General features: G+C 33.0%; 2 protein-coding genes, 1 non-coding gene and 1 pseudogene across 3 annotated transcripts; 2 read left to right on the top strand and 2 right to left on the bottom strand.

Annotated features, from left to right (window-relative positions):
- Window positions 1-2,765: 2,765 nt before the first annotated feature.
- On the bottom strand, window positions 2,766-4,360 carry LOC124932860 (putative leucine-rich repeat receptor-like protein kinase At2g19210). The gene is made up of 8 exons (XM_047473570.1): window positions 4,268-4,360; window positions 4,114-4,197; window positions 3,894-4,026; window positions 3,742-3,810; window positions 3,596-3,667; window positions 3,439-3,510; window positions 3,113-3,351; window positions 2,766-3,033 (listed from the first exon to the last, which is right to left on the bottom strand). Exons 1-8 carry the CDS (start codon window positions 4,314-4,316, stop codon window positions 2,975-2,977), a joined length of 777 nt encoding a protein of 258 aa, XP_047329526.1. The 5' UTR covers window positions 4,317-4,360; the 3' UTR covers window positions 2,766-2,974.
- Window positions 4,361-14,699: 10,339 nt separating this feature from the next.
- On the top strand, window positions 14,700-14,815 carry LOC124933127 (annotated as a pseudogene).
- A 2,874-nt stretch (window positions 14,816-17,689) lies between these two features.
- LOC124933269 lies at window positions 17,690-17,831 on the top strand. Its single transcript, XR_007098964.1, has one exon. It is a non-coding gene; the product is annotated as a U4 spliceosomal RNA (small nuclear RNA).
- A 1,775-nt stretch (window positions 17,832-19,606) lies between these two features.
- LOC124932670 (30S ribosomal protein S9, chloroplastic) lies at window positions 19,607-20,819 on the bottom strand. The gene is made up of 2 exons (XM_047473334.1): window positions 20,440-20,819; window positions 19,607-20,081 (listed from the first exon to the last, which is right to left on the bottom strand). Exons 1-2 carry the CDS (start codon window positions 20,773-20,775, stop codon window positions 19,794-19,796), a joined length of 624 nt encoding a protein of 207 aa, XP_047329290.1. The 5' UTR covers window positions 20,776-20,819; the 3' UTR covers window positions 19,607-19,793.
- Between the last annotated feature and the right edge of the window lie 2,959 nt (window positions 20,820-23,778).

Here is a 23,778-nt window from a genome sequence, read left to right as displayed (position 1 = left end):
AGAGGATCCATACCTTGGTTGTGAATAAATGCATTGATGATTTTAGTACTTGCATGGAATTTTATGCTATAAAATAAAAATCATGTATAACAATCTGATTTTTTTTGTCGAATGATAAAAGCACAACATAAAAAAAAAAAACATTAAAAATTTTAGAATAGATAATAGTTCAGAATTTGTAAATTCAAATTGTGATAGTTTTTAAATGCATAGGAATTCTCCATAAAAACAAGTTGTGTCTATATATACACCCCTAACAAAATGGGGTGGTTGAATGAAAACCTAACATCTTTTGAATGTGGCAAGACCTTAATGTTTCAAACACACTTGTCACTTAAATTTTGGAGTTTTTTATTTTAATGGTCACTCATTTGATCATCATATTACCATCACAAAATCTCAACTAGAAAACTTATTTTGAGATAATAAAACAAACAAAAACCAAACTATGATAATTTAAAAAATATTTGGTTGTTTATGTTGTGTTTCAAATAACCGACCAAACAAAAATAAGTTTGACCCGAGAAAAATCAAATGCATATTCTTTGGCGTACGATCTGGGTTGTTTCCCTCTTGGTCAGGATCAACTACCCTACCATTCTTTCTTTAAAGAGACCTCCATGCATCAGCAGTGATTGTGATGTCATTGTAGCAAACGTGTTTGAGTTTTGTACATACATAAAGAATGTCAAAGTTTTTCTAGGCACTACATCGTCTTTTCTGTGAATTGAATTTCATTCTTTCAATCCGATTACGATAAGCAGAACTAACTATCTTTAAAGTTGTCATTTATAGGGATGTCATATTCTTGGAAGAATTTTTTTTTATCAAATAAAAAATGAAAAATTTTCAGATCTTCATAATCTAAAATTATTTGATATAAAAAAAAAATATTTTATGTAGAAATTATAATTAATGAACCAATTGAAGATAAAAAGTGTAATACTTTACTTAATAATGAAAATATAATAAATTAAGAGCATTCATTATCACAACTTGAATCTGAAAATTCATTAGAAAGTTCAGAATTAACCTCAAAACAAAATGACAATTTTAGACTTGAAGAAAGTAGAAATCTATTTTAGAAACTCAAACTGAAAATGTTTCAGATCATCATCAAATAGTTCAAACTGATAATGCAAACAAAGATCGAAATCAAATAGAAGAGTCATAGAATTAGAGAGAAATCTTTATGGAGTAAGGATTACATAATGAGTGTTTAATAATTTTGGTCAAAATCTCTAACAAGAATCTAACATGTTTATTTGTGATTGACCCGAACTTGACTCGATTTACACGATTTATCTAACTCAACTCAAACCAAACCCGATGTAATTAATTCACATATTTCTGTTTTAAATTAAAATGACAACAACTCAAAATAAAAATGAAGCTAAATCACAAATTCGCTTATAAAAAGATTTACAAAAGAAAATGAGTGAGTGATCCTTGCCTTTCCTAGTCAAGTAGTCCACCATCCATTGGGTCGTTTCATATCGATTTTGATATTTTATTAATCAGGTTAAATAGGTCAACCTAATTTTGACTCAAATAAAAAATACATGACTCTAATTTATTTTTTTTACTCGGTCCAAATCGAATCCAAAATTGTCGACCCTAATTGAGAGTATGTGGAACCCGAACCCCTAAATTTGACTATATTAATATTAATATATATATATATTGCTAAATATTAATGTGATTTTTAAATCAACACCATTAATCCATTATAATAATTATATTATTATTTTATTCTTATTCGTATTCGTATTTCACTTTTATCCACAATTCACCTAAAACAAATTTTAATAAAAAATATTTTAGTATTTTAATTAATAAAGTAAACGATGTGATTAATGAAAAAAGAGTGAAATAATGTTTGATTAATTTAAATTAATTAAATAACCTAAATTGTGAGTCCTAATAAAAAAATATTATTTCTCTTCTATCATTTTTCATCTCCATCTAGTAAAATATTATTTTTTTTTTCATCCCTCTTTTACCTTAGATCCTTAATTTTTCTTCTAACATTTATTCTATATTTTTTTCTTAAATTATAATAACAACAAATGTTATCTTCTTCCACATCTAAAACATTTTTTTATTTTTTTATTTTTTTATTTTCAATACTATTAGTTTCAAAGTTATTTATTATTGAGTTATGGTTTGATCTTTCAACTTGAGCTACCTAGTGGGGTTTACCTTTGAACTTGGATTTGTTAGGGTTTTCTTCAGTTTGATATCTCATTTTAAATTCCTTTATACTCTTCTCAAGTCAACAAACAACCAATTTGCCAGCAAATCTACCCTAGTGGGAGAATGATTGGCAAATACCAGTTGACTATAAAACTCAGTCAATCTGTCCTTTGACCGTATGACCAGCACTCATCCCACAATAATAATGTTCAGATTCAACCTGAAATTTGGGCCAATTTGGCAAACCTCACTTGCCAATTACATGATATTTACCTTACCAAAGTTATTATTCCTAAATTTGCAGCAAACTGCTACCACCACAAGACTTGAGTAGATTAAGGGATGCATTAATCACCACTTTTCAAGTGCATGATGGTGAAGAGAGATCCTAGGGAATGACATGAAATCAAAGAGTGGTTTATAGTGAAGACAAAGGATACAACCTTCTTTTCAATTTCTACAATTGCTTCTTTGTAGGGATGATATATGTTTGATATTTGGAGGTAAGAAAAAACTCGGGTCTTCACCAAAGTTCAAAGGAATGATGAAGAAGTTTGGATAGAGATCAACAAAAGTGGTTTATTCTAATAAGATGGTTGTGTGATGAAGAATTGAAGAGTTTTTATTTTATTACAATTGAATACTTAGAATGTCAAATCTTTTTCTATACCGTGGAATTACAAAACAATATTCCACAAAGTAAAATAACAATATCATGCATAGTCTTTCCTATAATGATTCAATCAATCCACTATAAACTTTTGTTCTCCTGGCTCCTTCATACTACCATTTCTTCTTTCTGGGCTGCTACCCTACCATTCCCTGCCGCTGCAGCTGCTGCATTTTGTTCTTGAATAGATAAGATATCTAGAACTAAAAGTGGAAAAAGTGAATACACATGCATAAAATTGCTTACCAATAGCATTATTAGCTGCAGCCACTGCAGCAGCTTTTCTCTTGTTATGGTTTATAATGGCAAGAACTCCAACAACTATCGATACAATCAGAACAACTGAACTTACAACCCCAACAATTACACCTATTTTACTCTTTTTCTTCGAATCCGTGCTGTAATAATACTGCTGATCAGCATCACTCGAGGGATTGTTTGAGTCGCTCGTGCCGGACACAGAAAGATTTGGATTTCCGCCTATACTGCGATGCCCAAATCAAGAAATTACATTAGGTGTTTGTTTGTTAATCTTGGCTTTTAATGGCAAATGCATCTCATTAATGGCTTACTATGTGTCCAAATTCTTGTTGTTTGATATTGAATCTGGTACTGTTCCACTCAAACCATTGTTTGACAAATCCCTGAATTAGTCATAAAAAGTTTTAGATTGTTTGTTCAAAGTAGAACATCATTAAAAGTTTACAGTCTTCTCTTTGAACTACTCACAAAGTTGTAAGATGTGGTAAGGTGCCAAGAAAACTAGGAATAGACCCAGTCACATAGTTCTGACTGAAATCACTGCCACAGAAAATAAATTTTGTAATCGCATCTTTTCATTATATAAATGCAACTTTTCAGCAAATATTTCTTACATTGTCTCGAGAGCATCCATGGAGCTAAAATCTGGTAAAGGACCAATTAAACCGGCATTCTTGAGGTTCCTGTAGTATGCCCATCAAATCTAACAATACTAGGAAGGAAATGAATGAACTGAAGTTTGATGAAGAAGACCCAGAAAACTCACAGTGCGGTTATGCGTGATGGTGTATCAGTAGAGCATTCAACCCAGGACCATGGACCACCAAGTCCAAAGCAAGGATCACCCGTCGAGAATTGCAATATTATGTAGCTATTTTGTAATGCAGTTAAACCTTCCACTGAAATTTATCCATTTTTTTAAAGAAGATGATAAAATATAAGATCATCCATTATTATCTTAGCATGAATATTCAAATACAAATTACCATCATTACTGTCAGTTGCATCTGCAACTGCTCGTGATACTGTAGAGACATGGTCAGCATGAATAAGTCGAGGAAGCATCGAGCCTGATGGATGAAAATATAAGTTATAAACCAACTGCAAATTGTAAGGATCGATGTAAATAGTATAGTTTACCGTATGCTAATGCCAATAATAGGAGATAAAATATTTGGGTGTTGGCCATGGCTGCAATAAGTTAAGAATGGGAAAGTTTTAATTAAAGCTGGAACAATGGTGTGTGTTTTAAATACACATAAAATATTGAGAGATTGGCTTTAAATAGCTCATATTTCTTTCAAGTCTTCAAGTCAACGAACAATTCTTGGACAGCTAATGAAATGTTAGGTACAAGTTGAATCATGAATGGTTTACAATAAACAGTTGACTTTTGACAAACTGAGTTAAATCAATTCTTGGCCTCATGGCCTCACAATTTGATAACACGCAAATGCATGCACACGCCTAAGTGTTGACGGAATTATTATTTTTTTTTATTTTAAAGCGCGTTTTAAAAAAATTCTCTATCAAAAAGGATTTGGTGTTTGATTACACGTGAGAAATGATATATGCACCCGTCTCATGTGTTTGTCAAATTGACGGTTTTACTATAAATATTTTGACAATAATTTAGAAATATTTTACACGTTTTATTCGTCGTTTACACAAACATATCGGTGCTAAAGGTTTATCTTATGCCCTAGCCTAAATCTAAGGATAAAATTAGGGGTGTCGTTAGATCACCGGTTAAACAGTTTTGGTTAAGTTCAATTTTATCCTTTATTTTACAAACCGTTAACCAATTGGTATTGGTATCGGTTTTACCAGTTCTGAGTTTATCTGTTCCAGTCGATTAATTGAGAATCGGTAATTAAATTTTTTAAATTAAACATTAAATTTTTTAATGCATTTCATTCACGTTTATGATAAATTGTGAAAAAGAATTAAATGAAGACATAAGTTAAATTAAAAAAAAAAAAAAATATATATATATATATATATATATATATATATAATATTTACAAAAATAATTAATATAAATTATAATATATTATTATATATTATAATATATCTAATATTTATAAAATAACTTATATAAAATATAAATATGTAATAAATTATTATCGGTTAAACGGGTAAAAAAATAGTTTAATCGAAAAATTATCGTAAGCTATCGGTATGGTTATCGATTTCCCTTTTTTTTTACACCCCTGTATAAAATAGAAAATATCAAAATTCAAAAAGTGAAAAAGAAAGTCAAAAATAATTCTAAATAAATGACAACCATCACGAATTAATTTTGTGAGAAAAATAAATGATCCTCAAAATATTTGTGTAAGGCCCAAAAATCACTAGCTAGTTTTTAGCCTCGGTTGACGTGGAGAAAAAACATTTTCAATATTAATACAGGTATAGGTGTATAAACGTAATTTTTAGACATTCTTTAGAGTTCGATATTTAGTTAAATTCGGGAAAAGACCTTTCTCGCTATATTTTATATGCCCGTTAAAGAAACGGTTACTACTTTATAAAATTTTGACTATTTCTTTGAAAATTTGATTTTTATTATATTTGTTTTAACTAATTATTTTTTAAGTTCTAGACATTTATTTTTTTCTTGACATTTTAAATTTTAAAATATTATTTAAATGTTAGTATATTATTAAAAATATCAATTTATGATGTTAGAATTTATAAATAAATTCAAATGTCCTTTATTAAAATATTTTTTTGGAAAATATTTTTAAAATATTTTTTTGGAAAATATTTTTAAAATATTTTAATATCGTTTTATATTTTATTTTTTTAAATGGTTTAGGGTTTTTAATTGTTAAAAAATAAATAAAATTAAAAACCTCAAACAAATAGGCCCCTAGTTAGGTATTCGGGTCACGAAATAGGTCGAACGCACGGGTTTGGGCTTGATTTTGCCCGAATTTAACGGGCATGGGTGCCCAGTCAACGCAGAAGGAAGTTCTTGATCGCTCGCGGGATTCCTCGGTCAGAAGACATGTCTAGCTAGTTTTCTCGATCGAAAATCAGGTCATGCTGAAACTTTCTGATGGACGCCTAACCTAGTTGGTTTTCTCGGTTGAAAACGAAGCTAGGGAAAAATCTTCGGTTGCCTTCAAGCTTCGATAAAAACTTTTGTGCATGTTTTGTGATTTTGTTAGGAGCCTTCGTTCGTTGAACTAAGGGCATGGGGAGCTTTGTCTCCACGTGTAGAACACATTCGACATTATGTTGATGTATCAATTAACCGGGGAGAGATCGAACATGACTCCGAGAGTTCTTGGATAAAGATGGAATTTAAGATTTAAGGTTTAATTCAGCATTTGGAGCTAACCAATATATTTCTTATGCTCATTAGGAATGTTTCAAACCATAATATCAAGTCTGGCTATCGATTTTAACTAATTCAAGAATTGAAATTTTAAGTTTCTTGAAAAAAATTGTTTTAAATAAGCATACCTTAAACTGATTAATATTGGTTTATGAATACTCCTAATATCACTTAGACTGTGTTAGGAGTCCTTTGGGATTGATATTTTTGAGTTACAGAAAACCGATTTTAAAATTAAATTTGGGTATTCTTTATTTTGCTTGATTTGTTCCAATTGGTTTCGGTAGAAAGGTTCAAAATGGTCTTAGGACCGAATTTAAATCAAAAAAATGTTTAATTGAGCGGTATTGAAGATTGATCGAAGTAAAATGTAAAAATCTTAATTTGAATTCATAAGTTGTGTTAAGATCTAGGTAGCGGCTAGAGGACCAGGGTTGGGCCGGTCAGCGCGTCTCACTCTAAGGGTGGTGATTAATCTGGTTAAAGATTAACACCGGGGTTTCAATACTACACAAACTGTTACAAACCCTTGAACCAGGTTCAAGCACGGAAGAGGTTTGTTTCAGGTTGAAGCAGCACACTCACAAGATAGGCAGAACCGGTTTTGAATAGGACAGGTTTGGAAATTGATGGGTCGGTTTTTGTAACTTGATGATTCGGTTTAGATAGTGTAGAGTCGGTCAAAACGGTGTAGGTCGGTTAGTACAGCTCGGTTATAAAGTAAATCAGGCGGAAAGTAAATAACAAGACAGGTTTTTATGGATGTTCGGAGATAAAACTCCTACGTCACCCCTTTCTCTCGAAACCGCGAGAAGGATATTCACTAAGGAATACAAACACAATCCGATCGAGACTTATTTCCTGCTCGATAACACCTGTACAATTTACACCGAAATTGTAAATATTACACTTCAACTTAGCACTTATGCTTTCTAGAGATAGAACACACTCTTTTCATTTGTAGATTAAATGTTCACTATGTCCCCCAGTTACTCTTCTTCAGCTGCTCCTTTTATAGGTGAAATATGCCAACGGTCATATTTCACTTCCTTGAATTTGATTGGCTGAGCAAAGGTTCAGTGTTTCAGACCTGGCGGTCAACTTTTCAGACCTGGTGGTCTGTTCTTCCAGTAGGTAGGTCAAACCGGCTAGGTTTGTCTTTTACTCGATGTGGTAACTGTCGGTTAGACAGTTGTCTGTACTTGGAAGATTGCCTTTCTGATTTATCCTGAAGTGGAAAGATTCTGAAGGACGGTCTTCTGCAGCCTGCAGACTGTCCTCAGACTTTATTAATATGGCAATGTTCAGTCTGTTCCTTTGGTATCATTCTCAACAAATACCTGAAGTATCTTCTTATGCTGGTCGGTTACTTATCTTCACCGGATGGCTTCCGGTCTGATCCTTTGGCTTCTAACTGACCGGCTGTCTGGTGTTTAATCAGGAGTTTAGTTTTGACCGATCTTGCCTTCTTTGTGCGGTCTTATTTCTGGTCAGTTTAAGTGTTTGACCAGTTGAGCTTCTTAACCGGTTCATTGGTTTGACCGGTCCGGTTCTCTGTCTGTTCCTGCATAGGAGGTTTATTTGTGTTAAGTTCTATTAACCGGTCTAATTTTATCTAACAAGTTAAATTACAATGTGAATTGAAGCTTACAGCGTGTTAGAGAACACTCCTATACTTTTTACGAAACTTTATGATAATCCAGAATCGAGCTTTAAAACATTACACAAAATTTTAAGAGAAATTTTATGAACTTGAAATTTTTTATGGTGGATTCCGTGGAAACTTGATTGGAGGCTTGAGATTCTAATCCTTGTGTCGTCTTGACTATGAGGTTTTATTTATAGGTTTCCAAGGTTGGTTGAGGATGCAAGTATATCAAATTTGGGACAAAGGTCATTAATGACATTTATCTAGTTTTGATTGCCTTTATCCATTTAGATCATAATTGAGTCTATGATCGTAGGTAAAATGATCGTCAAGCTACGGAGATCATTTTATTCTTTGAATCACCTCATTTAGTTGAGTATCGACGAAGTTCCATTTTTTAAAAATCAAAAGTTTCGTCTGATGTTTAGCCGTTTTTCGTAAGGAATATGACAATCTAGGATCGCGAACGCGCACCTAGAAGCGACGTTAAACGTTATGTTCGCATTCCGTTAGCGTCCATCACCATGTTCACGTCTAGGCTAACGACGTTGTTATAATTTTAAAAAAAAATCAAATAGGCCTTTATTAAAATATTGTTTGTTGAAAATATTCTTAAAAAAATTAAAATTGTTTCTCTATTTTTTTGGATTAAAAAAATAGGTTAGGACTTTTAATTATTAAAAAACAATTATAAATTCAGACTTTAATCGGAGTAATAGACACCCGTTGAAGATACCCAACAAATTAGGGATAAGAATAAAAATAGAGATACCTACCAGGTTCGGGGTCTAGGTCAGGTAGTAAAATGAAAATCGAATTAAGGAAATAATACTTCACTACCCCACAAATAGGATACCCGTTGTGATCTATGACATTAATAATGCAAATATACTATTTTTATTCTAAATAGACTATAGTTTTTTAATAAATTATATATATAATAAAATATATTATACAATAAATTATATTGTTATAATAAATAATTAAATTCGGTTTAAAATCAACTAGAAAATTGAATAAAAAGTGTATTTAAATTTGAAATAGTTTAAATTTCGATTCAAAAATCAAAAATAAATTTTCAAATTCAATCACATATTCAGTGTTAGTGTTGACGGTTGAACACTCCTATATAAAAATATATATTTTTATATATTTTATATATAAAATATATATTTTTATTTGATATCTTGGTTCTGTTTAAAAAATAGTCTTTTAATTCTTAGATTTGTTTTAGAAGATGTTTTTAGATGTTTCAAATAAATTGGAAATTATTGTAGCTTTGAACCGGGATAGATTAATTAAAAGAAAAACCCAATTAAATACACATCATCTTCTTCCTTCAGCAGCGAATAACTAATGATACACAGGTAACTTATATTCATTATTCAAAACTTATCTACAATTCATTGTGTGAAAGTTTAACTGACCTATTTTGGAAAAAAAAAATATTTGGCTTAATTCAAATCGAAATTCAAATTCACATCGAATTCTAATAATTTTAAAAAATATATATACATATATATATTAGTGAATGTGAGTTCCTATTTTATAGTTGACCTGGTCTCTAGAAGGTCTCCAATTTTGGCTAGAGGCCATTATTTTGCATTTTGTCTTCTAATAGATATTTTCTTCTACGGGATTCGGGAGATTTCCAGCAAGTTGGAAAAATAATAGATATTTTGGTTTTTATTCAATCAAATGAAATGAAGTTTGATTTTCTTGTTTGGGCTTTATTTGTTGCTTCATTTTTTATTTTTATTTTTCTTTCTTTTTCTAATCCTTTGAGGAAGAAGACTAGGCAGCTTGTTTAGGTTGAGTTTGATTTAAGCTTTTAATTTAAATTAAATTAGCTTAGTGTCACGGCCCATTGGTATGGGGTGCACATGGCAAGCCCACAAGGTGCATTTTCTAGAATATTCCGGATTGTTGTGGTCACTTATAGAACTATCTAGAATCCTCTAGGAGTTCCTGGATTTTGGTCGGTCATGGAACTCTCTAGATTTCTCTAGGAGTTCCCCTTTTGTGAATGAGGTTATGGAACTCTCTAGAATTCTCTTGGAGTTCCTCTTTTGTAAATAGGGTCATGGAACTTTCTAGAATTCTCTAGGAAGTTCCTTTTTGTATGTAAGGTGGAGAACTCTCTAGAATTCTCTAGGAGTTCTCATGTATAGGTGTTAGTAGAATTCTCTAGAAATCTCTAGGAATTCTTGGGTCTAGGTTAGGTAATAGAAGTGTCTAGAAAACACTAGGTCTAGGAGGATCTAGAATGATCCATATACTTGTATATAAACAAGTCTTGGTCATTAAGCCAAGCACCAAGCAATACAATTCAATCTTATTCTCCAAGCTCTCACTCTCACTCTAAAGTTTCCTTCTTGCACTTTCAAACAGGTTGACTAGTTAGTATTGTGGCAATACTAATCTAGGACCGCACGGGTCGAGGAAAATCAAGCATTCGAAAGTTAACCCGTGACAAGTGGTATCAGAGCAAGCGTTTCGTACTTCCGCACTCACGTTGCAAGAAATGGATTCAGGATCGAACGTCACAAAGGTTCCGACCGGCGAACAAAAGGACAAGGCGCCCAAGAGGGGAAGGTCCGTTGAGAGGAATGCTGCCATGGAAGCGCGGGTGACCCGGCTTGAGGAAAGCATGAGCGAGCATCAAGAAGCTCTCGAGGAGTTCAGCACGGTGGCCGACAAGGTGGCGGAGTTGGATGAGGCTGGTGAAAAGTTGGAGAACGAGGTGATGGGGGTCATTAACAATATGAACCGGAGCATTCGTGACGAAGTGCTGGGATCGGTTCGAGGGGAGGTTAATGATATCCGCCATGAAGTGCTCGACAATCCGGGGAGAAGTCCATGCGAGGATCGACGCTCTCCGAAGGGAGATAATGGGGAGGTTCGACGCTATGGAAAGGCGGATTGGGAGGAATGGAGGGGAACATAGAGGTGCGGCACCTCAACGAATGGATGTTCCTAAGCCAACTCCATTCAAAGGCTCGAGGAGTGCAAGGGAAGTGGAGGACTTCCTTTGGAACATGGAGAGGTACTTTCGGGCATCAAACATACTAGATGATCGTGGCAAGTTGGAGACAGCACCTTTCTTCTTGCAAGAGATGGCACTACTGTGGTGGAGGAGGCGAGAAGTAGATATTGAACGAGGTACGTTGCGAATGGAGACGTGGGAGGACTTCAAGACCGAGTTCAAGCGCCAATTCTTCCCAGAGAACGCCGAGTTCGAGGCTAGGAAAAGGTTGAATCAACTTGTGCACAACAGGAGCATCAAGGAGTATGTGAAGGAGTTTCAGGAGTTGATGCTCGAGTTACCGAGTCTAACGGAACAGGAGGCCCTGTTCGCGTTTGTGAATGGCCTTAAAACTTGGGCGCAGTTGGAGCTGCAAAGGGCCAAGGTGCGGGACGTCTCCGAGGCAATCGCGGTTGCAGAAAGACTGTTAGAGCTCAAAGTGTCTGTGGATAGGCCGAAGATCCTCAGGGACGAGGAGGAAAATCGTGGGGGAGACCGCCCACGTGACCAGGAGAAAGGTGGGGGAGACCGCCCACCTAGGAAGGGGCATGCACATAACAACTCTATGGGGAAGACCGATGACTCGGGTAAACCAAGAGTGTGTCAGATTTGTGGTGCCCATAATCACATAAAGTTTATGTGCCCATTCAAGGGGGAAAAGGTTGCAGCAGTGAAAGGACATGAGTCTTCCGAGGAAGAGGAAGGCACTCGGGTGGGATCCTTAAGATTGCTCAATGCTGCGAAGACTAGTGTTGCGAAGCCGGTCAAGGAAACAAGGAGTGGCTCTTTGTTCGTGGAAGCTTGGATCGGGGGAATACGCATTAAGGCACTAGTGGATACAGGGGCTACACACAACTTCATGAGAGAAGGAGTAGCCAAGGCGTTGGGTCTGCGGATCAGTCCAACAAGAGGGACGGTGAAGTCCTTTGATGTAGCCAAGCCGGTGGCCGGGGAGGCTAGGAAAGTGCACACCAGGATCGGAGATTGGTATGGGACAGTCTCGTTTACCTTGGTCCCAATGGAAGACTACGACGTAGTGTTGGGATTACAATGGTGCGATCAGGTACGCGCTTGCATAATGCCTTATTCCAATTCCTTAATCATTGTGGATCACGGGAAGTCTAGTGTGATCCCAACAAGGAGAGAATCCGAGGGAATAGGCATGTTCTCGGCAATGCGATTCAGCCGAGGTCGCAAATGTGGTAAAGGGGCTTTTACCACTTTTGCTAAGGTGGATGATGGGGACGGTTCTAAGGGGAAAGGACAAGTACCCAAGGAAGTCCAAAGGAGGTGCAAGGTCTTCGAGAGGCTCAAAGATAAAGGCACGAAACCATCAGATCCACAAAGTTTGGCCACAGACAACGTGGGCCAAAGTCAGTCCGCCTTCACTCGCGTCAAGTCCATGAGATAGGATGCAGGGCGTGCAGTCGAGAAAGGGGACGGTAGAAGGGGGAAGTTGCCCTCGCAACAGTTGAAGTCTCTGCGGTCTGTGCTCAAGGGGCTTGTGCGCAGATTCGAGGGACCGTTTTCGATCGAGAAACGTGTGGGAAACGTCTCATATCGGTTGGAGCTGGCAGCCATAAGTGCACTTGATGCCGTGACGTGCAAAGGGAAGGAAGAGCACTTAGGGGACGCCGGGAAGAAGATCACCATGCATCGTTCTAAGGTCGTGTCGAGGTCGGCCACGACTTAGGTGGGGGAGAATGTCACGGCCCATTGGTATGGGGTGCACATGGCAAGCCCACAAGGTGCATTTTCTAGAATATTCCGGATTGTTGTGGTCACTTATGGAACTATCTAGAATCCTCTAGGAGTTCCTGGATTTTGGTCGGTCATGGAACTCTCTAGATTTCTTTAGGAGTTCCCCTTTTGTGAATGAGGTTATGGAACTCTCTAGAATTCTCTTGGAGTTCCTCTTTTGTAAATAGGGTCATGGAACTTTCTAGAATTCTCTAGGAAGTTCCTTTTTGTATGTAAGGTGGAGAACTCTCTAGAATTCTCTAGGAGTTCTCATGTATAGGTGTTAGTAGAATTCTCTAGAAATCTCTAGGAATTCTTGGGTCTAGGTTAGATAATAGAAGTGTCTAGAAAACACTAGGTCTAGGAGGATCTAGAATGATCCATATACTTGTATATAAACAAGTCTTGGTCATTAAGCCAAGCTGGTCATTAAGCCAAGCACCAAGCAATACAATTCAATCTTATTCTCCAAGCTCTCACTCTCACTCTAAAGTTTCCTTCTTGCACTTTCAAACAGGTTGACTAGTTAGTATTGTGGCAATACTAATCTAGGACCGCACGGGTCGAGGAAAATCAAGCATTCCAAAGTTAACCCGTGACATTAGGCCTATTTGATTTTTTTTTTTATTTCCTTCTTATAAATAAATAATATACCTTATTTATTTAGTATATTTATTTAATTAAAAAAATTGGAACCTAAAATTTATGTGAGTACAATATTTATAAATTAAAAATTTATATTTATTTTAATAAAAATTTATTATATGATTTTTTATGTTTCATTTTATAAATAGAATGAAAATTTTAAATTTTTTTCTATTATCAATTTTTGTTAAGAAATGACGTATTACTTATTTATTATTAATTTTTAATTAATTATAAATGTTTTTGAAATTAATTCATTTATAAAATACTTAATTATATATATAAATAATAATAATAATATAATTAATATTTTTTTTTAAATAAGCTATTTCCTTTTTCAAAAAAAATTTCAACTTTATAAATTAAAAGAAAAAAAATATATGTCATCAATAAAAAAAAAATATAGATATTGTTTAAATAAAAACCACTGTTACATAATAAAACAATCAAACCTCTGACCTGTTAAGTACTTAAAATTCTTTTATTTTTATTTGGTTTATTCAACATTTATTACCGTCTCTTAATTAACTATATGTTTTTTTGCCCACTTCAACCTAAGACGGGTGAAGTGGAGAATATATATATATGCATAATATGAAAAATTATTTTAAATCTAATTAATTTGATAAATTATTTTTAAAGAATCATATCAAAATAGTGTGACATGAAAATACACAATAATATTTTATTTTAATTTGATTGTTAAATGAGATTAATTGTTGAACTTAAGCCTAATAGTTTAATGGGCCTGACTTGAGCCAATTAGTTGAAGAATATAATTAGTTAGAGGAAGTAGCTAGGGTATTTCTTATTAGATTGTGTAGGTTGAAAGACAAGACTTAGAGGGATCGTATTACTAAAATGTCTTGAAGTTAAGTTGACAAAGTTATTTTGAAAATTCCAGCTTCTTAAAATTCAAAAATATTTTTTTATTTATTTAAAACCTTTTTGTTAAACATAAAAATAAAACTAAGTTTAAGCAAATTCTCTAATATTGTTGGTTTTATGAGACGAATACTGAGAGAGAAACTAGCTGAGTTTTTGTACATCTTCTCGATGAAGAAGCACATCTTGGATGAGAGATGTGCTTTGTCCCACATCGGAAAGATATAAGAGATGGGAAAGTGGAAGCGGATATAAAACGAGAGAGGGTGGGAAGGAGGAAGCCATCTTTGCGCTTGGGGCAATGACGCAGCTAGTGAGGTTCTAACCGAGGCGCGTCAATTGCTGGTTGAAAACTATTTCCACTGAGCCGTCGAGAATTTCTGGAAGGGTGTCCTCTTTTTGAGGTTAAACCCTACAATTCTGAGTTTAAAGCTTTTAATCTCTTTTCATCATTTTGTGGGAATTCTTGTTGCTGAGAGTGAATACTACAGAAAATTCAAGGTCTACAATTTATCCTGGCCTTCTTCCTCTACCGTTTGATTATCAATGAACAGACCATTTTGTTAGGTTTTGGATTGGAAGAATCATCATGTACTCTGGTTTGCACTGATTTTATCGGTGATTATTACTGCCTTTCTTGAATATAACTCAACATTTATTACAGATATTATGAAATTTAATATTAAATCACTCGCATCTATATTAAAAGTAAAACCCTATAAATCAAAGAGATTTTTCACTCTTACATTTCTCGTATAAGAACCGTAATAATTTGCAGATCGAAAGGGAAGTTCAGTTTACATTTTGAACGATTTCTTCCATATGCATTTTGTCCCACATCGGAACCTACAATAGAGGGTGAAACTAGGAGAGAATATAAAACCGAAGAGAATTTACTTTATAAGGTTTTTTAAATTTCTAATTCTAAATTTATGTTTGAAATAAATTATAATTTCTTGATTTATTATTATTAAATTTTAAATGTTTAATTATTATTTATAATTTAATTGAATATTTATTTTAAAGATAATTCATTTAACTTCTTTTTACAAAATATAGTTATTGTCCATGTTTATAAAAGAAATTATCACAAAAAGACCTTGATCATCTCTTCAAATCTTTTGAATCGCATAATTGGTTAAAACAAAGATCTGATTAAAGTAAATCGGACCAACGAATGTTTGACGAAATCTCGAAAAATTGGTAAGTTGCGGACGCTGGACATGTGGCTCGATGTAGTGACGTATTTTTTCACATTTCCGAATCCCGATATCCATTCGAGTGAGGGAGAATTTTTTTTTAGAGAATATGAACTCCGAACCAGGATAGTTCAATCCTTTTAATTTTATTTTTGATAAACTTTGAGTTAAGAGCTCTGATTGGTGCAGGAATTCATTGAAGACGTATATGTAACTATGGTTGTTTCTTGGGCATATATATATATATATATTTATATTATATTGTATTGTATTGCGACAAAACCTAGACAAATGCCTTAAGAATAATATTGATACAAGTTTAGACACATGTTTATGTTTATATAAAACTTTAGATGGCCTGAGATGTATATAAATAAATAAGGTTTAATTTAATTTTATTTTAAATAATCAATAGTTTAGTAGAGACTATTATTTGACGGGTATATGATCAGCCATAACGTTAATATTTTTTTCACGTGTAACAAAATACCGAACTAATAATTGAATCTCTAAAATATGTTTAATCTCTAAAATATGTTTGTACACGTAATTTCTCCCCTAATTACCAATAAATAAATTATGTGACGATTCTAAAAAAAAAATTAAAACTAATAAAAAATTAAAACTCTTTAAACAAATTCTAATTGTGCCTACCATGATGAGATAAATGTGAGTTATGGATTGACTATTATCCAGCCAATATGCGATCATCCGGGTTACGAGATTTAGGTTACACTCATGTTTCCAATTTATTTAGACAATAACACAAAATGAAATATTATCATATCATTATATTTATATTTTATATAACAAAATAAAGATATTAAGGATATAAATTGATATTAATATTAATATTAAAATTATAGATTTTATTGTAAAATATATATAATTTGTAATGTTTAATAATATAAGAATAGAGCCATTGCGAATCTCTACTTTTTACTTGCACTGTATCCAAATAAGCTATATGATCATTTATCAATTGTGTACTATATTTATTTATGTAGTGAGTGTTAATTGACAATATTATTTATATTTCAGTTATTTTTATCTTATATCAATAACCAAATTAAGTAATTAACCAACAAAACACAGTAAAGTTAAACATTTGAAATAAAGAAAAAGCATAGCTAACATCACATCAAGCATAAGAACTGACAAATGTATCCATTATGTTCAGGTTTTTGTTGAGAATAATAGAGAATTATTTAACTAATTTTCATGAACCACTTTAGGTAAGATAGGTCAAATCAGAACCACAACTACAAATAAATCCCCAAACAAAGCGATAAAAAACTATTTGTCTTTTGCGTTAATAAGTTAATGGGTGAGCAGGGCCGAAACCCTTTATTTTCGCGTTATAGGGTGAAACTCGGTGTCTGTTTGTTTACCTAATGGAACCGATGATATCATTCAAAGTTGCTATTTTTTCGTGTCATAATCGAGACAATGTCTAAGACAACAATTTTATTTACCCGTTTAAATAACATAAAATTCTCTCAATATATATATATATATATATATATTTTTTTTTTCTTTTAATATGAGTATTTGATTCCAAAAAATTATCTTCTGATAATGCTATCCCTTAAATGAAACATTCTTTGTGTTTCTTTATCATACCTAAATTGGTTTATATATTGATTTTTCTTTGTTTTTATTGGTCACGTTAGTTGATTAAGATTAAGACCGACAATTCCTTTATGATATGAAACAAGCAATTAATATTATATTTAGTAGGAATTAAGTATTTGTTCAATATATGTAACCATTTGAAAAACAATAAAATGAAATTGCTTATTATCTAATTTTAAAGAAGACAAATTGTAACTGATTTAAAAATTAATAATTTTAATAAAAATAGGACAGTAGTAGAATAGTTAAAAATATAAAACATATTTTCCAAAAAAAAAATAAATATAAAACATATTAACCATAAATAATTAAATATATATATAAAGTAAATCAATTAGGCAACAGTTTAGAAGAGGGGAATTATCCCACATTGGCAAGGTTGAAAAGAAAGTAGAGTGGAAGTGGATATAAAAGGAGAGAGAGTGGGAAGGAGGAAGGCATCTTTGCGCTTGGGGCAATGACGCAGCTAGTGAGGTTCTAACCGAGGCGCGTCAATTGCTGGTTGAAAACTATTTCCAAACCCCCTCCTCGGCTTTGGTTCTGCCTGAGCCGTCGAGAATTTCTGGAAGGGTGTCCTCTCTTTTGAGGTTAAGCCCTACAATTCTGAGTTTAAAGCTTTTAATCACTTTTCATCATTTTGTGGGTACTCTTGTTGCTACCATTGAACTCTTCACTCTTAGCAACAATTCCATGGATCAAATTGAATGTAAATACATAAAAGTTGATTGTTTCTTAAAAAGAGATGACTATACTAATATTATACTTAGTTGATTGATTCATTAGGAGTAGTATCAAGGCCTAAATAACCTAGGATGAAGCCATATTCCTCGTTGTTGTTGGTGTCGTTGTCTATGCATGGAATCCAATGTAGCTATAGGCTCGTTAAGTTTCCTGCCATTGAACTCTTCACTCTTAGCAACAAATATATTCACTTTTCATCAATTGCCATTGAACTCTTCACTCTTAGCAACATGTTCCAAACTCTTCTTCTTAGGGTTTAGATGAAATTGTACTCAACATTAGGGTTTGGGTGCCCACCTTTTTCAAATGATCATCCATCTTCTCTTCAGTTGTATATTTCTTAAATGATCAAATTTTGTGTTTACAATGACTCAATTATACTTTTTTTCTCAAATCCCCAAATTATTGTATTTCTATGTAAAATGTCAAGTTTTGTTGTTTTCAAAGTTAGTCATTTTCCATCTACTACACCTTTTGAAGTCCATCTCAAGATGTTCCAAGCTTATTATAGCTTATTGGTGGTCTATCTACACTTTCCTTAATTTAGCTAGTTGGTTTAATTTTTTCTACCTTTTGATTCTTGTATTGTGTTTGCAATAGTTGGTGGTGGTGTAATAAACCAAAGTTTATTTTAACTCTTTAATGTTGTATTGGTTTTGACTAAATTGCTTTATGGACAATCTTAGTTACATTGATAGATGTATTTGTCTTTGGATATCATTCTTAATTCTTAACTTGTGTTTTTGTTTTGTTGTTGATCTGCAGCCTGCACAGAGTCATGGCTATGAGATATATGTATTCATAATCCAGATATAAAGATGGTTTAGGGTTTATATGTGCTTTCTTATGAACATTTCTCAATTTCATTTGAATAAAATTCAATATTTGGATTATCTATGATTTGAATATATTTATCTAAATGTTTTTAATAGCATTAATAAATAAAAAATAATTAGTAGTATGAACTATTGTACTCGATTGCTTACAAATTTGACGATTATTTGTCAGATACAGATTCAAGAGGCATATAATTGTCCCAATTTGATGGTTTTATGTTTTTCAAGATGTAAGTTAAAACTCTTAAATCTGTTAACATATTGAGTTCATTTGAAAACATGGTTTATATATGAATCATACTTTCACATAGAAAATGTCAATATAAAGGCACTGTGAAATTGTAAGTTTGTAACCATTCAATCCAATTTCTAATCTGGATATGTGCCCAAATAAATAAATTGATTAGCCCCGTTTCCCATTCTGATTATCAGTCAAAATCAAAATTGGAATTGGGTTATGGCACGCTGAAGTCCTTGGGACGTTCTTCCTGTTAGAAAAAAAGTCTAAAAAATATTAAAATTGGAGCCTTTCAAACAATAACAATGGTTCAAGATAACAAAAAACAGTTCAAGTTCGAACCTCATAGTAATTGAGTCATCCAAAAAATGAAAAAAAAAAGGTGTGTTCCTGTTAACTTCTTAAAATTTAAAAACAAAAACGAATATCAAAATAAAAGTCAGTAAAGTGAAAAATTATTTCTAAGGAAATTTATGGACAATTCCTAGTCTACTAATCTTAGACTCAAAATGTGTTTCCAGAAACAGCAGAACAACTTAAATTCACATAGTGGGGAAATCTTGAGATTATAAAAAAAAGAAAGAAATCATTTTTCTTCATGGATTACAACTATTTCAGGTCAATCAAATACATGTATGTAATCAATATGCAGAAACAAAAAAAGAAGAAAAACACACCAAAAGGAAAAGAAGAGGATTGACTCTAATCGAATAGATGATGATCTCAACTCAACGCTTAGAATACTGGGGTGCTTTCCTAGCTTTCTTAAGCCCAACCTTCTTCCTTTCCACCACTCTCGAATCTCTGGTCAAAAGTCCCTCTTTCCTCAGCGGCTGTCTATGGCTCTCGCTGATCTTCAACAATGCCCGCGCAATTCCAAGTGATATCGCCTGAGCTTGACCAGACAAACCCCCACCATGGGCCTTCACAAACACATCATAGTTTCCTTCATAACCCAATGCCAATAGTGGGAATTTTACATACTGAATCCATAGTGGGTTCCCTTGAAGATATTCCTAAAACATAACAACACAAATCTTCTCTAAAATTCCAAGATACAATATTTATAAACTTTGCTGTCACAAACAGATTCAACCACTTTTCAGGGTTACAGAAATGTTCTAGATTCATCCAAACACATAACAGAACTAAAAGGGCTGTCTTTTCTGTGCTGCTTGGATATGGCTCATGATTGTTAGGGTTTTGTTTTGTTTGAATCATTTTCTCGATTTTGAAGATAATCTCAATTACCCATGAAGAGTAAGGATCGAATACACACACATACTAACAATTCTCTCAATCTGTGATATTTCATAAAGTTACTAGTTTGAAATTATGAACAATTTCCCAAATGAGATAGAAACAGAAAAGAACCTTTGCATCACGGTAATTTATGATGAAATTTCCGTTTCCTTCCTGTAGAACGACACGAGCGATAGCACATTTCCTGCGACCAGTGCCCCATATCGGTTGAGCAGCAAAGCCTCCAGGAAGTCTTGACTTTACGAGCTTCTCGAGGTTCGTCGTCTCCAAATCTTCAAGCGGAGCTAGGGTTGCTGATGAGCCGACAATGCGGAGCTTCGGAACTGTGACCACACTCAAAGAGGGGAAGGCCTTGGACGGTAAGGAAATTGAGGTTTGTGAAATCTTTGAAGAGAAAGAGAGAGATGCGAAGGAAGAAGAGAGAGTAGAAACTGAAACCACCGCCATTGGAGCTCTTCTGTCCGATTGTGGCCAAAAGGAGAGAAGAAGAAAAGAAAGAAGATATAGAGAAAGGATAAGGGTCAAGTGAGAAATCTGATAGACAGAATAATTACAAAATTAGCCCTTCAACTTCTTATAACTTTTTAATTCATCGGACATTGATTAATTCACCTACTTTTTACGGACTCGAATCCAAAACCTTAAAGAGACTAGGGTGTCACTTTTTGTTTCCGCTAAATAGATATCATCTTAATTTATGAAGTTTGAAAAAAAAAACAAATAAATATATAATAGTTTTTTAATTCAATAAAAGAAAAATACAATACGAAAATGGTAATAATTTAAAAAATAATTAAAATCATTATTTATTGAGATGATCATCAAACTGAATAAAATAAACTTATATATATATATATATATATTAAATAATAACAAATAAAAACATAATCATTTGACTTTAACCATGAAAACGTAAAACTTATTGAATATTTAGAATAAAAAAAGTAATTAAAATTCCCTTCAAAAGTTATAATTTAGAAATTATTCTCTCTATAAAAAAAAATATATATATTCATTTGAACTTAGTGAATTATTGTATTTATCTTCTAATATTTTAACTTCATTTTTCTTATTTAAATAATTATTTTTTTTAAGTGTAGAAAACTAGTCGATCGATCACATTTAAGATCACACCTTTAGTTAAAAACATTTTTAACGAAAATTGAATTCCATTTTTTTTTATCTATTATGTACTCACTTTTGTTTTTTTTTTTTTTTTTTTCCCTTGAGCTAACAGTAGGGGCAAGGAAGACTAATGTTAAAATATATATTTTGGTCGTTGCAAAATTACATAAACGAGAGTTTGTTAAGCTTAACGATAAAAAGATTGAAAGAAAAATATTAAAAAAAACACAACACAAAATAGTCATCAATGATCAAACAAAAAAACAAATTTTATTGAATACAAAATTTTTCAAAAAGATCAATGAGTTCCTCAACTGCTTCAACTAGTTTACCCAATAAATCATTCTCGATCATAATAATAATAGAATTATAAATTAAATGCATCAGTCGATAACGATCATTAAACGTTTTACGGTTTTTTTCAAGTCAAATGGTCTACTAGAAAATAAGCGGGATATGAGCCCAACGACTCAGATCAACCGAGTTCACCGTCTCTATCCACACTTCCCAACAACTAATGATAGATTCCGACATAACCCACTGAATATCAGCCATATTCCATAATAAACTCCAAATCGAAATCACTTCATCATAGTGTAAAAGCAAGTGAGGCACCGACTTCACTTCTTTATGACACATTCTACAACAACTTGGCATAATACACAATTTTTCATGTATCTATCATCCGTCAAAATCTCTCTATGCATGACACTCCACCCAAAGAACGAGATATTTGATGGGAACTTAGAGTCCCACAACTTCTTCCATATGAGATCGTAATAAGCATTATCCGCAATTAAATAGTAACAATGACTAACCTTAAAATTATCAATATATTGCCAACGCAAAATATTACACAAAAAAGAATTCACCTTTTTACGCCCACTAAGTTTAACATTTTATCATGTGAAACAAACTCTTCAACATTTAGTCTTCTTCTATACCTACTTCTAATTGCAAAACTGTTAGAACTCACTTCAAACATATATCATTGATTGTAGCATCTTTACATATATCTATCGAGGCAAGAACCGAATATGATGAGAAAAAAACTTTTGACACTGCATCATACGTCATCCCAAAAACTAATAGAAAACCATCACAAACCGAAAATTTGCATTGTCCACGAAAAGACTTCCACATTATCGAGATGTCACTCCAAATACTGCATCCCACTGCCCGATTAATAGGTTTGATGAACTAGCTAGACAAATCCTGCCCATACTTATATTTGATCACAATAGTCCACAAAGAGGTAGACTTCAAAGATTATGTGCTAAACCATTTTGATAAAGAGTTTTATTAAACGAAGTCAAATCTCGTATATCAAAGTCTTTTGGTCCTTAAATTTCTTCAATTTATCCCAACTACCAAATAACGGAAGAAAAATAATTTCAAAAATGGAATATTGAGAAAGTTAGTAGCAAATAAATTAATTAGTCTAATTGATTCCATCTTCACAGCCACACTTTTATGTATAAAAAACAGAGACATCATATAAGTGGCATAGATGCTAGAGCACTTTGTTAAAACCAAACGCCCACCTTTTGAAATCATCTTGCTATTCCAGATTGATAACTTTCTTTTCATTTTGGCGATGACTAAATCCCAAGAAGCTTTGAAACGAGTTTTAACACCTAAAGACATTCCAAGATAAATAGACGGGAATAATTCGACCCCGAAGCTCAAAATGCTCAAAACTGTCATCTTCCTTCTATTGGATACGAAATTTGAGAAAAAAATCTCAAACTACCAAGATTAACCCGTAATTCAGAACAGGCTCCAAACAACTAAAGAATATCGCGTAGATGCTTGAAATTTTTGTGAGTGACTTAAATCATGCATAAGATATTGTTCGCAAAAAGCAATTGAGAAATAACAAATGGAGACCTCCTAATCACATCACCCACTCCTCTAATGAGGCTAGCATGCTCGGCGAAAGCTAATATTTTTTAAAATGTTTCCATTACAATGACGAACAAGAATGGGAAAAAGGATCACCTTGCCCGGTTCCCTCGAACTTTCAAAAAAACCTTTAGGACTTTATTCACTTAATTGTCGACACCTTCTCTCATATCCATTCTACCAATTACATCGAATACAAATTTCCAATTAACACGATCATAGACTTTTTCAATACCTAGTTACATAAAAGAATACATTCATTTGCAATAAAGGACGCATCAAAAATTAAAAACAATATGATTTGTCAAGACCACTGAATCAAGAACTCTGCGTAGCCTATTCGTCAAACATTTAGACATAATTTTATAGAAAGATGAAACAAGACTAATATTAGGTCTAAAATTTCTCACATCAATAGTC

The sequence above is a fragment of the Impatiens glandulifera genome, chromosome 3, assembly GCF_907164915.1.
Source record: "Impatiens glandulifera chromosome 3, dImpGla2.1, whole genome shotgun sequence".
Classification (NCBI taxonomy): domain Eukaryota; kingdom Viridiplantae; phylum Streptophyta; class Magnoliopsida; order Ericales; family Balsaminaceae; genus Impatiens; species Impatiens glandulifera.
This window is presented reverse-complemented; position numbering and strand designations above follow the sequence as displayed.